The sequence below is a fragment of the Vipera ursinii genome (assembly GCF_947247035.1).
Source record: "Vipera ursinii genome assembly, chromosome: 2".
In the NCBI taxonomy this organism is placed as follows: Eukaryota; Metazoa; Chordata; class Lepidosauria; order Squamata; family Viperidae; genus Vipera; species Vipera ursinii.
Window position 1 is genome coordinate 81,030,731 of NC_139513.1, and position 16,441 is coordinate 81,047,171.

Here is a 16,441-nt window from a genome sequence, read left to right on the forward strand (position 1 = left end):
AGAAGTTCCCATCTGGGCAGCCGGATATCTTTTTTTTTCTTTACTTATTTCGAAAACGAAAGAAAGCACGGGAGATTTTAGAACAGGGGCTTTTCTTCTGATACTTACGGCGCTCGGCTGCCTGAGCGTGAAGTTTGAAGCAGGCTGTTTTCAAGTTCCGTTTCAGGGTCTTAGAGGAAGGCAGCGCGCGGAGATGGAGACCTCGCTGGCCGGCGGCGGCGGCGGCGGCGGCGGCGGGTATTGCCGCTGCCGCCGGTGCCCTTGGTCTTAACCCCTTGACCCTCGCAGCGCTCCCTCCCAGCCACACAAGCGAAGAGGAATGGGCTGCAAGGGGAGTAAACCGGGCTGCTGTGAAGCCAGAAGGAAGGTAAGCGCGCGGGGCAGCGGCGGCAAAAGTTAGTCGGGGCTGCTGGACGGGGTATGTCGGGGTGGGCTCGCACCCTGGGCTCTCTTGACAGCCCTGGTGGGTTCCAGCCCCGGAGAAGAACTGGAGGGTGAGGGGGGCATGGAGGGTGAGGGGGGCATGTGGAGTCCCGTCCATCCGATTTCTTGCAAACGCTCTCTCTCTCTCTCTCTCTCTCTCTCTCTCTCTCTCTCTCTCTCTCTCTCTCTCTCTCTCTCTCTCTCTGTCTCTCTGTCTCTGTCTCTCTCTCTGTCTCTCTCTCTCTCTCTCTCTCTGTCTCTCTCTCTCTCTCTCTCTCTCTCTCTGTCTCTCTCTCTCTCTCTCCCTCCCTCCCTCCCACTCACTCACTCACTCACTCACACACTTTCTAGTGCCAAGACTTCAATCAGTTCGCCAATCGGTGGCGACACACACACACACACACACACACACACACACACACACACACACACTCACTCACTCACTCACTCACTCACACACTTTCTAGTTCCAAGACTTCAATCAGTTCGCCAATCGGTGGCGGGAGGCGTCCGGGAAGGGGAAAAAGGAAGGAGCTGTTTAGCAACAAAAGCTCAGAACTTGGCGACCGCAGCGACAAGTGTGTGTCTGTGTGTGTGTGTGCGTGCGTGCGTGCGTGCGTGCGTGAACAACTTTAGCGGTTATTCAGCTCTCTCCTTCGCCACCGCCCCAAAACCCTGCAGTTGATCCGAACGATTTGCTGCTGGCCGATGTCCGGGAGGGACGCTGGGGAGTCGAACGGACCCTTCGCCCCTCGCAAACAAAGGGATCCCTCTTCCCTGGCTCTGATACGAGGGGGAGGGAGAGGCAGCAGCCGACGACGAGGTCGATTTTGGAAGAGGGGGGGTTGATCGGAGATACGTTGCAGTCCAGTGAAGTTGACTTCTCACTTGTAGGGCTCGGGATGGGAGCCCGCCCCGCCCCCCCTCCCACAGGAAATCTGCGTGTCTCTACTTGGTCGCGTGTATGGGGGTCCGTTGCTCGTGACCACCCGTCCCCTCCCAGATTAACCTCCCACTAAGTCGCCTTTAATTCAGTAAAGGGTGGTTTAAAAAAAAACCCGGTTTAGAAACATCTTGGCTTATATCATAGACTGCATTCACATCTGGGGCTGTTCTATAAACTAGGATTTACAAATCACAGTGGCCGACTTGGTACTGAGCTGGAACCAGCAAACTTCACAATGTGCTAAAAATGTACGCCTCCTTGGTTTCGTCTTTGCCATCGTGATTAGTAAACCAGGATTTTGGCGAGTGGGGTGAATGGTGTGGACGTTTACGCCGCAGTGAGAAACTTCATCCAAGATTTTCCAAATAGACTGTTAACCTAACGCAGGGAGGTGGCACCGGTTCTGAATTCAGTATCCAGTTAGTCCTATCTGCGTTTGCTGGATCTCTAGGAAAAGAAGTCACATCGGTATGTAATTTTCAACTGGAAAAATGAAAATAAAATCTTTCTCAAATTGCATAAAAGGCAGTGCAAATTCCACTAACCGTCTCCTTTGTTTTAAACAAGAAAGTTTCTACCAAGTTATTATCTTGTATTTAAAATGAAGCCTCCAACCACATTTCCAGGCAAATGGCAACGCCTGTAATTCCATCCTGCTTATTTTGGGGTCAGGATGTGTTTGTTTAGTTTGAGGATGCTAGCAAGAGCAGCTCGATGGAGTGGCAAGGTACTAACTTTTTATAGAAGTACTTATTTTGAATTTAATTTTTACTAGGAAAAGAGCTACGTTGTGTAACATTTTTTGAATAAAGTTAGATGAAAAGGTTTGTGCAGCTTTTTCTTTTATTAATCAAATTCTTTAGCAACATACATTTGTGGGACATATTACAGGGGTGGTTAAAATGAACTATTCTGGGAATTACGCATTTTGAACATTGAATGATACATACATGGCAAACTCAAGTGTGAACTATTTGTGTAGTGTTAAGGCTTCAGGCTAGAAACTGGGAGACGGTGAGTTCTAGTCCTGCCTAAGCCACAAAGCCAGCTTGGTGAATTTGGACTATTTCACTCTCTCTGAGCCCTAGGAAGGAGGCAGTGGCAAATCACTTCTGCCAAACTTTGCAGGATTTGTCCGGACAGCCTCTAAAAATCAGACCTAATTAAATGGGAGAAAAAAAATTGATATACCATCTAATCTTCTGATTCTAAATTTTCACGAGACTCATGAAAAATAAAATGCATATAATCATGAAATCCATCCATGATTAAACCAATAAATAATAAACAAAACATCCATGTTTCCTTTCCAGTAACTCCTTCACCACTGAGCTGATTCTTTAGTACAGGTGGTCCTCGACTTACAGCAGTTCATTTAGTGACCGTTCAAAGTTACGACAGCGCTGAAAAAAGTGGCGTGACCATTTTTCACACTTATGACCATTGCAGCATCCTCGGGGTCACATGATCGAATTTCAGACGCTTGGCAACTGACTCATATTTACGGCACTTGCAGTGTCCTGGGGTCACGTGATCCCCTTTTGCGACTTTCTGGCAAGCAAAGTCAATGGGGAAGCCAGATTCACTTAACAGCCGTGTTACTGTTGTGACTCAGGGCCAGCCTGTGGGTCCGACAGCCGGCTCCGATGTATCGGATGACTCAGATGAGGGGGAGGAGGGAGACGAACCGGCTGATGATGGTTTGGAGGCTTTGCAGAGCCCTCAGCCGGGGACCTCTTCTCAGCTGCGTGAGCCCGATAGTGCGGAGGATGATGACCCACAGCTGGCCCTGTTCAAGGACGCCCAACGCAGGAGGCAGTCGAGCAGGAACAAACAAAGAAAGGCTGTGGGACTCCTCGGGAGGAGGCACAGGGAGACCACGCCCTGAGCTCTCAATAAAAGGAGTGTTTGGGGAGGGGCTGGTTGCTGAAAGCAACTCTTCCGCTTGAGGAGTCAAGCTCTAGTGTTTTTGTTTCTTGTTATTTGAGTAATAAATCTTGGCAGACGCCTTTTAGCCTTGGACGCTCTCCAGTCTCTTCTATCTGAAAAGGGGTTTGCCTTACTACAAGGCTAGAAGAGGGCTGGTTCAGAACAGTTTGCTTTCAGCCACCCACCCCTTACTACTACGATGGAGCAGCTTCTTGCCGAGAATGCCCAGCTCACCCAGCAACTCACTTTGCTGGCAGCTCAGGTGGCTCAACTGCAAGCTCAGGTACATGCTGCACCCCCACCCAGGAGGAAATGTCAGATAGCTATGCCGGATAAATTTGCTGGCAATCCAGAACTGTTTCCTGCCTTCCTGTGACAATGCCAGCTTTTTATCAGCGTGAGAGCAGCTGATTTCCCCACTGACCGAGATAAGGTGGGATTCGTGTTGAGCCTTCTGTCGGGGGATGCAGCTCGTTGGGGCACGCCTCTGTTGGCACAGCCTAGCCCTTTGTTGGATAACTTTGGGGGGTTTTGTGACCATATGCGCCTCATGTACGAGGACCCGATTAAGGCGCAGACCGCCACCCGACGCCTGAAAGCTTTGAGGCAGGGTCAGCGCCCCCTACAGGCCTATATCAGTGATTTCCGGCTGCTTAGCCAGGATTCCGCCTGGAATGAGGCTGCGCTCGTGGATGCCTTCCAGGATGGCTTGTCGGAGGAGGTGTTGGATGAGCTGGCCCGCGTGGACATTCCCTCAGACCTGAACGGGCTGATCCATCTTTGCGGATCGATGCCCGGCTGCAGCAGCGAAAGAGTCGCCGTGCCACCCCACAGACCCCTGCCGCTCCTGTTGAGCGTGTGCCCCCAGTCCAGAGGGAGGAGCCAATGGAGCTGGGTGCCGCCCGGTCCCGTCTATCGGTGACGGAAATGGACAGACGACGATTGGGAGGGTTGTGTTTTTACTGTGGGGACCCTGGACATTTGGCCGCTTCTTGCCCAAAGAAGCGTCAGCGGGCATCAGTGACCAAGCCGGCCCCGAGAAAGTCCCCTGCTTTGCTGTCGGGAAACGGCCCGAGCCCGATCTAGACGGTGTGATAGATCGGGCGACCCACCACGACCACGCCGAGCGACGCCATTCCGACGGTGCCTGTGAACCTCCACGGCATTTGATTTTGGAGGCACGTCTGATCCTTCCTGGCAAGCCAGAGGGGATTCCGGTCCATGCCTTAATTGACTCTGGGGCTAACACTAACTTTATGGACTCGGCCTTCGTGGCCAAATGGGCTGTTCCCCAGTGTCCGGTGGATCCGCCCATGCTTGTGGAGACTATCGATGGTCGAGTGCTCCTGTCCGGGCCTATTACGGCCGCCACGCAACCCGTGTGTATGGCCATCAGTTCTCATGTGGAGGCCATCCAGTTCTACATCACTTCGGAACTGCACTTCCCCGTGGTCTTGGGTCTGGCGTGGCTCCGGGCGCATGATCCACAGATCTATTGGTCTCAGAACTTGGTCACCTTCCCAAGTTTGCAGTGTGTGGACCACACCCGCCATATCTGTGCCGGCCAGGTGGAGGGTTCCCCAGGGGTTTCCTTGCCTCTCGAACTGTCCGACTTTGCTGACGTGTTCAGCGAGTCAGAGGCGGACCAATTACCCCCGCACAGGCCCTATGACTGTTCCATTGATCTAGTCCCAGATGCGCCTCTCCCAGTGGGGCGTTTGTACTCCATGTCGGAGCCCGAGTTGGCTGCATTGCGGGACTTCCTGACAAAGAATTTGGCTCGTGGTTTCATCCGGCCCTCGTCCTCGCCAGTGTCTGCGCCCGTGCTCTTCGTCAAAAAGAAGTCGGGCGAGCTACGGCTTTGCTGTGACTACCGGAAACTCAACGCCATCACGGTGCGTAACCGCTACCCGCTGCCCCTCATCCCCGAGCTCTTGGACCGACTCCGGGAGGCTAAGATTTTCACGAAACTGGACCTGCGTGGAGCTTACAACCTCGTCAGGGTTCGGCCGGGTGATGAGTAGAAGACGGCGTTTGGTACTCGCTATGGACATTTCGAGTACACGGTGATGCTGTTTGGCCTGACCAACGCCCCCGCGGTGTTTCAGCATTTTATGAACGACATCTTTCGAGATCTGTTGGACCAGTTTGTCGTAATTTACCTGGACGACATCCTGATTTACTCCCCGTCGCGTGAAGCGCATCATCAGCATCTCCGTCAGGTCCTGCAGCGCCTCCGGAAACATCGGCTGTTTGCCAAGTTGGAGAAGTGCCAGTTCTACCAGGTGACCATCGATTTTCTGGGTCACCGCATTTCTCCTGAGGGCATCGCCATGGAACCGAGTAAAGTTGAGTCGTTGCAGAGTTGGCAACCCCCGCGTCGCGTGAAGGATGTTCAGCGACTTCTTGGATTTGCCAACTACTATCGAACATTCATCCCTGGCTTTGCTGCCTTGACAGCCCCCCTCACCCGGCTCCTGCAGAAGAAGACTCGGTTCCAGTGGAACGCCCCCGAACAACAGGCGTTCCAAGCTTTGAAGGACGCCTTCATGAAGGAGCCCATTTTGAAGCATCCTGACCCGCAACGGCCGTTTGTCGTGGAGGCGGACGCCTCCGACATTGCCATTGGGGCCGTGTTACTCCAGGCAGCGACGCCCAACGGTACCCTTTTCCCTTGCGCGTATCACTCTCGGAAATTGAACCCCTCGGAGCGCAACTATACCATCTGGGAGAAGGAGCTGCTGGCCATCAAGGCGGCGTTCGAGGCTTGGAGGCATCATCTGGAGGGGGCGCGGCATCAAATCGAGGTCCGGACGGACCACAAGAATCTGGAAAGCCTGCAGACCTCTCGGAATTTGAACCAACGCCAGATCCGGTGGTCCCTCTTCTTTGCGAGGTTTGACTTCCGGGTGCGGTACATACCAAGCGGGCACAACCAGAGAGCGGATGCTCTGTCCAGGAAGCCCGAGTACACCCGAGTGGAAGACAAGCTTCCGCCCAGGACAGTGATCCCCGTCGAGTCTTTTGCTGCGGTGCGGGAGCCGGTGGATATACGGGCTCGGATCCGGGAGGCGCAGCAGCAGGAGGCGTGGGTGGCTCAGCGTAAGGAAGAGGTGGGGCCAGATTTGCCTTGGTCGGTCACGGATGGACTTCTGTATTATCGTGACCGGCTCTATGTTCCAGGAGGGCCACTCAGGGGACTCGTCCTCAGCCAGTGTCATGATAACCCGGCTGCGGGGCATTTTGGCCTGTTCAAGACTCTGAACCTGGTCTCTCGTACCTTCTGGTGGCCCCGAGTCCGACACGATGTCCAGTCTTATGTCACCTCCTGTGTCCCATGCAGGCAGGCCAAGTCAGCGACAGGGGCCCCGCCTGGTTTACTGCAGCCTTTGCCAACGCCCAAGAGACCCTGGGGGGCTGTGTCCATGGACTTTCTGACGGATCTACCCCCATCCGGCTTCACGACAGTGTTTGTGGTGGTGGACATGTTGACCAAGATGGCGCACTTCATCCCCTGTCGTGGCTTACCGTCAGCTCGCGCCACTAGTCGCATGTTCATCCAACAGGTGTTCCGGCTGCACGGCCTTCCCGATAGAGTCGTCTCCGATAGGGGGGCCCAGTTTACAGCCCGCTTCTGGCAGGAGTTGATGCGGGCGTTGGACATTAAGGTTTGCCTCTCGTCCGCGCATCATCCTCAGACCGACGGGGGTACCGAGAAGGTCATCGGCATCTTAGAGCAGTATCTGCGCTGCTACGTTAACCTGCAGCAGGACAATTGGGTGGACTATTTGGCCATAGCCGAGTTTGCCTTTAACAACTCGCAGCACACCTCCACGCAGATGACACCGTTCTTGGCCAACGTGGGTTATCACCCCTGGTTTTTCCCCCTTTCTCCCGTGGACTCACCGGAGCCGGCAGCGAACGAATTCATGGCGGAGTTACAGGCGATCCATCGGTTGGTGCGACGGCAGCTGGAGAAGGCCAAGGCCGACTACAAGAGGTTCGCTGATCGGTCGAGAAGGGATACGCCTCCATTATCGGTGGGGGATCGGGTCTGGCTGTCCACCAGGAACCTACCATCCACTCGGCCGGCGAGGAAGCTGGACCACCGTTACCTTGGACCGTTCCCAGTCGAGGCCGTCATCAACCCGGTTGCCTATCGTTTAACTCTGCCATGTTCCCTGCGCGTGCACCCCGTCTTCCATCGGTCCTTGTTGGTCCCCGAACAACCGGCTTGTCCACTTCGCCAAGCGGAACCTCCCCCATCAGGACCTCGTGATGGCGACAGCACCCCCGAGTACGAGGTCGCCAGCATCAGGGATTCCCGCTGGCTGAAAGGTCGCTTCCAGTACCTGATCGAGTGGAAAGGGTACGGGCCGGAGGACTTCACATGGGAAGACGTGACCGCCGTTCATGCCCCTGCGTTGGTGACTGCTTTTCACGAACAGTTCCCATCCCGACCGCATCCGGATCGGCAGACCCGGGGGAAGGGCCCTGCGGTGCGGGATAGTGTTGTGACTCAGGGCCAGCCTGTGGGTCCGACAGCCGGCTCCGATGTATCGGATGACTCAGATGAGGGGGAGGAGGGAGACGAACCGGCTGATGATGGTTTGGAGGCTTTGCAGAGCCCTCAGCCGGGGACCTCTTCTCAGCTGCGTGAGCCCGATAGTGCGGAGGATGATGACCCACAGCTGGCCCTGTTCAAGGACGCCCAACGCAGGAGGCAGTCGAGCAGGAACAAACAAAGAAAGGCTGTGGGACTCCTCGGGAGGAGGCACAGGGAGACCACGCCCTGAGCTCTCAATAAAAGGAGTGTTTGGGGAGGGGCTGGTTGCTGAAAGCAACTCTTCCGCTTGAGGAGTCAAGCTCTAGTGTTTTTGTTTCTTGTTATTTGAGTAATAAATCTTGGCAGACGCCTTTTAGCCTTGGACGCTCTCCAGTCTCTTCTATCTGAAAAGGGGTTTGCCTTACTACAAGGCTAGAAGAGGGCTGGTTCAGAACAGTTACTAACTTAACAACTACAGTGATTCACTTACAGCAGGGGTGTCAAACTCAATTTCATTGAGGGCTGCATCAGCATTACAGTTGCCCTCAGGGGGCCGGGTGGGTATGGCCAGGGTGGGCGTGGCCTACTGGGTGGGCGTGGCTAAAGTGCATATGGCCTACTGGGTGGGCGTGGCCAGCTCTACATCGTTCGCATCAAGGGTGCCTATGGGGCCCTGGGCAGGAGTGGGACAGATCTCTGGCAGAAGGAGGGTCTCTGGGCCAGGGCCAGAGCCAAGGCAGTGGGGGCCGTTCCCTCACTGTTTCCAGGATGACTTCGTGGGCCGCATGAAACCACTTCACGGGCCAGATCTGGCCCCCGGCCCTTGTGTTTGACATGTCTGACTTACAGTAACAACTGTGGCAAGAAAAGTTGTAAAATGGGGAAAACCTTACTTAACAAATGCCTCACTTAGCAACAGAAATGTTGGGCTCAATTGTGGTCATAAGTCCAACACTACCTGTACTTCTTTCGAGTGGGCCGTCAGAAATAAGGAGAGGAGAAAGAGGGAGGGAGGGAAGGAAGGAAGGAGAGAGGTTAAGTTACCAGGCGAGAAATCCAGGGATCTTGAGTTCTAGTCTTACCTTAGGCGTAAAGCCAAGTGGGTAACCTTGGGCCAGTCACACTCTCTCATCTCTAGGAAAATGACAGTGGCAAATCACATCTAAAATCTTGCCAAGAAAACTGCAGAGACTAATCCTGGCAGTTGCCAGGAGTCAACACTGACTCAAAGGCATAATAAAACAAACACAAGTCTGGTGAGCCTTTCTGTTCTGTACCTTATGTGCACAGTGAAGATGAAAGAGTTTTGCAAAATGCAACTCTTTATTTCTAAAAAGAAGTGCCACATTCCCGATCATCAAAGGACACACACAAATCCACCGTAGTTATTGACAGATAAAACTAAGACTTTGCCCATGAGCAGAAACATTGTTGGTCAATTATTGGTTGAGGCCGTGTTTCACCTGACTGAACGTAGGCCTTATGAATGATGGTGCAAACCTTTGCAAAAAATCATTGCAGCAGTAAATATTCATAATAATCATATTCCGCTCAGAAACACTGAAATTTGTCTTTGCATACTTTTTCCGTTTCTCAGAGAAAAAGAAATCTAAAAAGACAGCCCTGTTGATCTCTGTGTTTGGGATCTGTGCTTTGAGTTACTAAGGAACATCTCTGAATGCTTTTTTTCCATCTTTTCTTTGGCAATGTGCACCTGTAAAAAATATGCTTCTCAATAAATATGCTTTACTCGGTTGCATAATACATAATACATTAATCTCCTACATGCACTGAAAACAGTTCTGTGCCAGCCCAGAAGAGCTCTGAGAGAAACTTACATCCAGATCACTCTGTATTTTAAAACCATCACAATGAAAGGCAGAGTTCCAGAATCTTACGATTCCTTTGAAAAAAAGGGAGAGAACAGGAAGTGGAAAATCCCATGAACTCAGGTTATTGGTATCGATGGATTAAACTTCTACGTATGACAAATAGAGTGAGAACTTCTCATAAATCTCTTACAAAATACATCATACCTTATCAATTGTCATTTGCCCCTCCCAATCAATAAGATTGGAGACAAATTGTATTTTATTTTTTGTGCTAGTGAAAGGGAAAACAGTGGTAAATTATAGTTTTGGGGTCTCCTCCTAAGTCCGATTTTGTCATTTAATCATTAATGCCATTGCAAAGCCAAGTGTATCCTTCTGCCCAGCATCCATTTGGCCGGCTTTTAAAAAATTAATTGATGTATACTCTATCCCAATTATATTCCAAAGGCAATGTAAGATTACAGGTAATTCTTGACTTATGACTATAACGGAGCATTGATCATCATGATTTTACGGCCCTTTTTGTGGTGGTTGTTAAATGCCATGGTCATAAAGCAAATACTTCAGTCATTAAGGGATCACCATGGTCATTAAGAAATCTAATGGTTCGCTGCAGATACGGTTTTGCTGAAAACTAGAACCCTGTTGGCAAAACTATCATAAAATGGGGTTATGTGACTGCAGGATCCTGCAAACAGCTGTAAATGCAGCTATTGTAGGAGATGACCCCAGCCTTTGACAGCCCTGTTGCCAAGTTCCCAAAGTTCGGTCATGTGAACACCGAGGGAGCGGGCACAACTGTCAGAACTTCGAATCCAGGTTGCAAGTAGTCCCTAGATAGGTTCGTTGTAACTTTGAACAGTCGCTAAGCAATGGGCCATAAGTTGAAGACTATCTGTATTGTACAGCGTGACAAAAAAAGAAAAAGAAAAAGCAAGAAGCAGTGTTGGAATCTTAGGTGTTTTCATATTTGATACATTATTTGTGAAATGTATAGAAAACATCACACAGATCCTATTGTAGTGGTAGAATAATCAGAAATAAATAAGTAGCTGTTGAATTCTTAGTACTCTCTGAACTGGTTGTTTGCTTGCATTATCCAACCTGATGGAATTACTAGTTAGGTAATGAAACATCTGCAAGCAAACAACCAAGCTCAGAGGGAACTCAGGACTCCACAGTTTCAACCCAGATATATTCTGGTGTGTTCAACCCTGATATCTTTTCCTCCATTGGAATAAATAAGCACGCCTAGTTAAATAAATACATTAAAACTGGTCCAACAGTAAAGAAGTAAACAATACACTAGTCAAGGAACCACCAACTCAGACAAACAAGCTAACAGTAAGCAATAGCTTCATCAAGATACCACCATGGTCACTCCCACCCACACTGACAGGGCAAGCCACCAGTATAGTATATAAATGAGACCAAACCCCACTCCCTTCTAGCACTGGTTATGTTACCTACTTTGGAAATGAAACATCTGCAACAAAACAACCAAGCTCAGAGAGTACCAAGGATCCCATAAATAAATAACTTTCCAGTCTGCCCAGATGCAGGTCTACTTCTCAGCCCCCCCTTTTTTTACTATTTTCCCACTTTTTGAGGGTGTCAGAGGTGCACAGAGGTTTACCGCTGGAAGAGGAGGTTTCTAGTGGACTGGTTGCAACTGACATATGTGAGTCCAGAATCAGGGACATCATTAAGACAAGCTTTTTACATCCTGATCTGAAGTGGAGTAAACTAGCAGACAAACCTCTAGAACATTTCCAACCTGGCACCGCAGTAGGAAGGCTGAATGCAATCCCAACAGCTACCATTGTGTACCATTTAAAATTAATGGTGCTGGAGTCTATAACTTGTATTATTCAATTGTTTTTTTAATTGTAATGTATTTTGGATGAGTAACAGAGAGGAAATCAATTATTCAAAAATTTAGATGAACAGATTCACACAAATATGTCTTTTCCATGCTGAGTACATTTTATTTAGTGATAGCTATCTTGCTTTCTATCATGCATTTCCTACTTTATCTTAGTATATGTAATCTTTACTATCAGTTAGACATATTATTTTTAAAAAAAGAATTGTATGTATCGTCTTCTAAAAGAGATTCGGGCTACATATATGGAATTACCGGTAACCATTTGTCTCCTCACAATCAATTATATCCATAACAACTCACAATATCAAAAGGATAGCATGTACCCATTATATCACTGCACAAATAGTACAATGAAGTAATGACATCCTGATGGTCTGATGCAAGTCCATTAAGTCATGTCCTTTGCATAATGACATCACAGTACACTTTGCCCCTCTCCACAATTCTCCAGTAGAGAAGGCTAGTTCAAGTGGCAGGCAGGAGAGTTTTCCACCTCAGACAATGGCACAACCAAATAAGCTGTAACTCGGGACTGTATTGTTTTATACAACATTTTTAACCATAATTTTGTTTATTTGGGCTTAGTGCATTGGATGAATCCACTAATTCCTTGGTTAGTCAACCATGACTTGAACCAACTGTGTCAACTTGGCCCCTTTCAGTGGTGTGTTCTGCTGACCACAAGTCAGAAGGAGAAAATGCAGTGGCAAAGAAACCCCCTCCTCAAATAACTCGCATTTGTCAAGTCCACCCTGCCCTCTGCGAGACCTTTCAACACGATTTCCCTCTCCATCTCTTTTTAATGGTAGTCCTGAAGATACCTGGAGGAGACTGGAGCGGCAACGCCATGGTGCTGTGGGAGCCATGTGGCCCACTCTACATGGCGGGGCTGCGTGGGGCAGGCGTTGGGGCGGAGGCGGCGTTGGTGGGGTGGCTGCAGGCACTGGGTGCGGAGGTGGCACACATGGGGCGTGGCGGGTGGCTGACCTTCCATGGGCTGGGCCAGCTGGTGGCCTACCTGGTGCTGGACCTGTGCTGCCACCGCCTCGCCCTGTCCAGCTATGTGGCCGCCCTGGAGTGCCTGGCCTGCAATGCCTGCTGCCATCTCGGCCTGCCCGCCACCCTTGCCCTCCTGCCGCCCCGCATTGGCATCTGGCTCGGTGACTGCAAGCTCTGCGCCATCGGTGTGCATTGCGGGAGACACATCACCTCGCACGGATTGGCCCTGAACTGCTGCACTGACTTAACCTGGTTTGACCACATCATCCCGTGTGGCCTGGAGGGGCTGGGGGTCACCTCCCTCAGCCAGGAAGTGTGTCTCATGGCTACTATTTTAGTGGTTATCTGGATTCTTGCAGATTTTGTATGTCTATCTGAAGTGGTAATCTTAAGCATTTTTTTCATAAATTATTTAAGGATATGCAACTATATTTTCTCATATTTATCTGTTAGTTTTGCATCTATTTTTTCATTTTCTTTCTGTCATTAATCCCCAAGAAGAAGAAATGTAAATTGTAAGCTCCTCATAGCACAGTTCTATATCATTGTTAAAATACACTGGGCAATTATGGACATATTCATTCATATTCATGAATAGATTGAATTGTAACACTTTTCCCCCTCACCTAAGCCTGTTCTCTTGTGTGTATAATTTGAACATAGCCAGGCCATTTTTTATCAGCAGTTGTAAAGAAATAGAAACAAAATGTTTAACTTATGTATTCATAACAATTTCTTTGCTGTTCATTATCTTGTCAGTAACATGACTCCATCAATTAAGCACATATATGTTGAAGGCAGCATATGCACTTGTATTAGATATCTATTATCTCCCACTGCTAGTCCTTCCAAAAGGAACTCAATATATGTTATACTATATATGCAAAAGGGATGCGGTGGCTCAGTGGGTTAGGACACTGAGCTTGTCGATCTGAAGGTAGGCAGTTTGGCAGGTCAAATCCCAAGTGCCGCATAACAGAGTGAGTGCCTGTTACTCGTCCCAGCTTCTGCCAACCTAGCAGTTCGAAAGCATGTAAAAATGCAAGTAGAAAAATAGGGACCACTACGGTGGGAAGGTAACAGCGTTCTGTGCGCCTTTGGCGTCCAGTCATGCCAGCCACATGACCACAGAGACGTCCTCGGACAAGCTCTGGCTCTTCGGCTTTGAAACAGAGATGAGCACTGGCCCCTAGAGATGGAAATGACTAGCACGCATGTGCGGGGGAACTGTTGTGATTCAGGGTCAGCCTGTGGGTTCGGCAGTTGGGTCGGACGACTCAGAGGAGGAGGGGGGTGTTGAAGACCTTGCTGAGGGGGTTGAAGATCTTGCTGATGATAGCCCTCAGCCAGGCTCCTCCCACTTGGTCACCACGGAGACCCAGCTGTGTGAGCCTGACAGCGTGGATGAAGATGACCCACAGCTGGCCCTGTTCAAGGACGCCCGACGCAGGAGGCAGTCAATTAGGAGTAAACAGAGGAAGGCAATGGGGCTTCTCGGAAGGAGGCAGAGAGAAGCCACGCCCTGAACTCTATATAAGGCGAATGTCTGGGAGGGCTGGTTTGCTGAAGGCAACCGCTCGGATGGTTCATGTTTCTTAAAGCTCCTGTTTCTTGGTTCGTGTCTTGTTTGTTTTTGTAGCTATAAATTTGGCAGGCGTAATTCCAGCCTCTTGCCGTTTGTAAAGGGGTTGACCCTGCCTTTTCTGCAGGGCTGGTAGCAGGCTGGTACAGAACAGGAACCTTTACCTTTACCTATATATGCAAAAGTTATTTCCTCTATTAAGACATCATTTTCCAAGGAGACAAAAAATAATATTCCATCTTTACTATATCCACCTGCAGTATATAAACAAGGGGGAGCTATCCCACAATTTTTCACCCCTATGACAGCCTACTATGCTGTTTTCATGATAAATTGCTAAGCACATTGGTTTGTGCTTAAATTGTAAGCCGCCCTGAGTCTTCGGAGAAGGGCGGGATATAAATGGGATTAAAATAAAAATAAAAAAAAAATAAATTTGATAAAACAGAACTTAGTGTTCTAAGTTCATCATGAACTAAGTCTGATGAAAATAACTATTTTGGCAGGGATGAATTAATAGCATGCATTTTAGGTTATAGGAGCATCTCATTCAGTTGAACCAATGTGATCATATCTTTAACATGGTATGTACAAGCCATCAATAATGTGGTTGGTAATATAGGTAGGTCCGGCTTATGAGCTGTTTGTATTTAAGGAGATGTTCACAACAAATTCTAGTTTATTTGGTGAATGCTTGAAAGATGCATTACTTCATCTAAGCCAAAAACAGATGAAAAAAAAACCTAAAGACAATTAAACTTGGCTCAAATCTCAAACATTTGCCCGACGAGAATTGGACAAAACTTTGGAATTTAGTATGAACATTTGCCTTAAATACAATAAATTAAATTTATGTTAAGAATTGAATAAATATATAAATAAAATTATATAAAAAAAAGATTAACAAGATGAGAGTTCCGGCACTTTTTTTTTTTTTTAGAAAAAAAGCACTGCAGAAACCTATTGAGATTATGGCCAGCTGGTAGTATCTAATATAGAATATTGTTTCTTTGGTTTGCTTTGACTGTGTTGTGTGATTCCAGCTATTGTAGTTTGTCAACTATGATTTATATACATTAACATTATGACCAGACCAGACTACTAAAACAGAAAAGGTTTGATTGCGTGAGCCTAACTAGCTAGGAACCAGCTGTTTGGGTAGGGCTGTCATAATATTCCATGCAACGGCTTCTTTGCCATTTCAAGGGTGTGGCTTCTGTCATCTATTTTTGTTTCTTTAGAGCACAGGAAGATAAAGAAATGATTGTGTTGGTGCCACAGCCAGAAGCCCATTGGGATCTGTAGCAAGAGGAATGCTGGCTGAGCTGCCCAGAGGATTGTAGTGTTACATTATATCGGGGGTTGGAATTCAGCTGCCTGGCACAGGGGGAGACAACGTGTGTTTATAGTCTGATCCCTGCTGGGGAGAAAGGCTGAGAGATGGCTGGCCTCATGCCAGAACCAGATTAGATATCCTGCACTACTGAAGAACTGTCCTGTAACAAGCTGGAGTTCAATGAAAAGCAAGCAGGCAAAGTCTGAGCAACAGTCAGAAATCAAAAGACACAGTAAAGAAAAGGCACCGGACAAAATGTGTGGGAACAAAAAAAAAAATTCTGAAGGAGTTTTTCTTGCGTTCTTTTACTCCAGTTAGCCAAGTTACTTTACTGCGTCTGAGATGATTTGCTGGGTATTTAGACTTAGAACAGCCTCAGTCTTTAGCTTGCTTCATACAGAGATGGCCCATCTGTCTTGGATTACAAGCCCTATAATCTATACCAAGCATAAACAATGAGCTGCTGGACAAGTGTTGTCAAAGTTATAGTCTAAGACAGATGGAAAACGCCAGAATGGGAAGACACCCAAATGGGAAATACTAATCTATGGTCTCCCCATCAGCTACAGAGGGAGAGGTTCTCCTCTCAGAGATGTGCTTATCTGGATTCCTACTTACTTAGTTACTTATTCAATTTCCATAGTTGTCCACCTAAATCCAATTGATTTTTGGATGGGCATCAGCCTACACCCAGGGACAGAGAGGCTGGAATGGCCCTGGTCATCTGGGACTCTCTGGTGGCATTCAGATGTACTGCTGCGTTAGTGTCAAAAGCACCGAGGCACTTCCTGATTGAAAGGATTAGCCTGTAACATCACCAATGCCTTGGGGATGCTCAGTTGGGGTCTCCTTTCATGTCCCCAGCAGGAGCTGGAGCAAAGGATGGGAGCTCACCCCATCCCACAGGTCTTGAACATGGCTTGCTAACCTTCAACTGAGTGTCCTAATCACTTGAGCCAA

General features: G+C 48.7%; 1 protein-coding gene across 1 annotated transcript in view; it reads left to right on the top strand.

Annotated features, from left to right (window-relative positions):
• The first annotated feature begins 206 nt into the window (after positions 1-206).
• CCDC69 (coiled-coil domain containing 69) overlaps positions 207-16,441 on the top strand; it is a 54,278-nt gene continuing 38,043 nt past the window's right edge. The window contains exon 1 of the mRNA XM_083354360.1: positions 207-367. Coding sequence (XP_083210486.1) covers positions 320-367 — 48 coding nt within the window. The 5' untranslated portion in view covers positions 207-319. The remainder of the gene's footprint in view (positions 368-16,441) is intronic.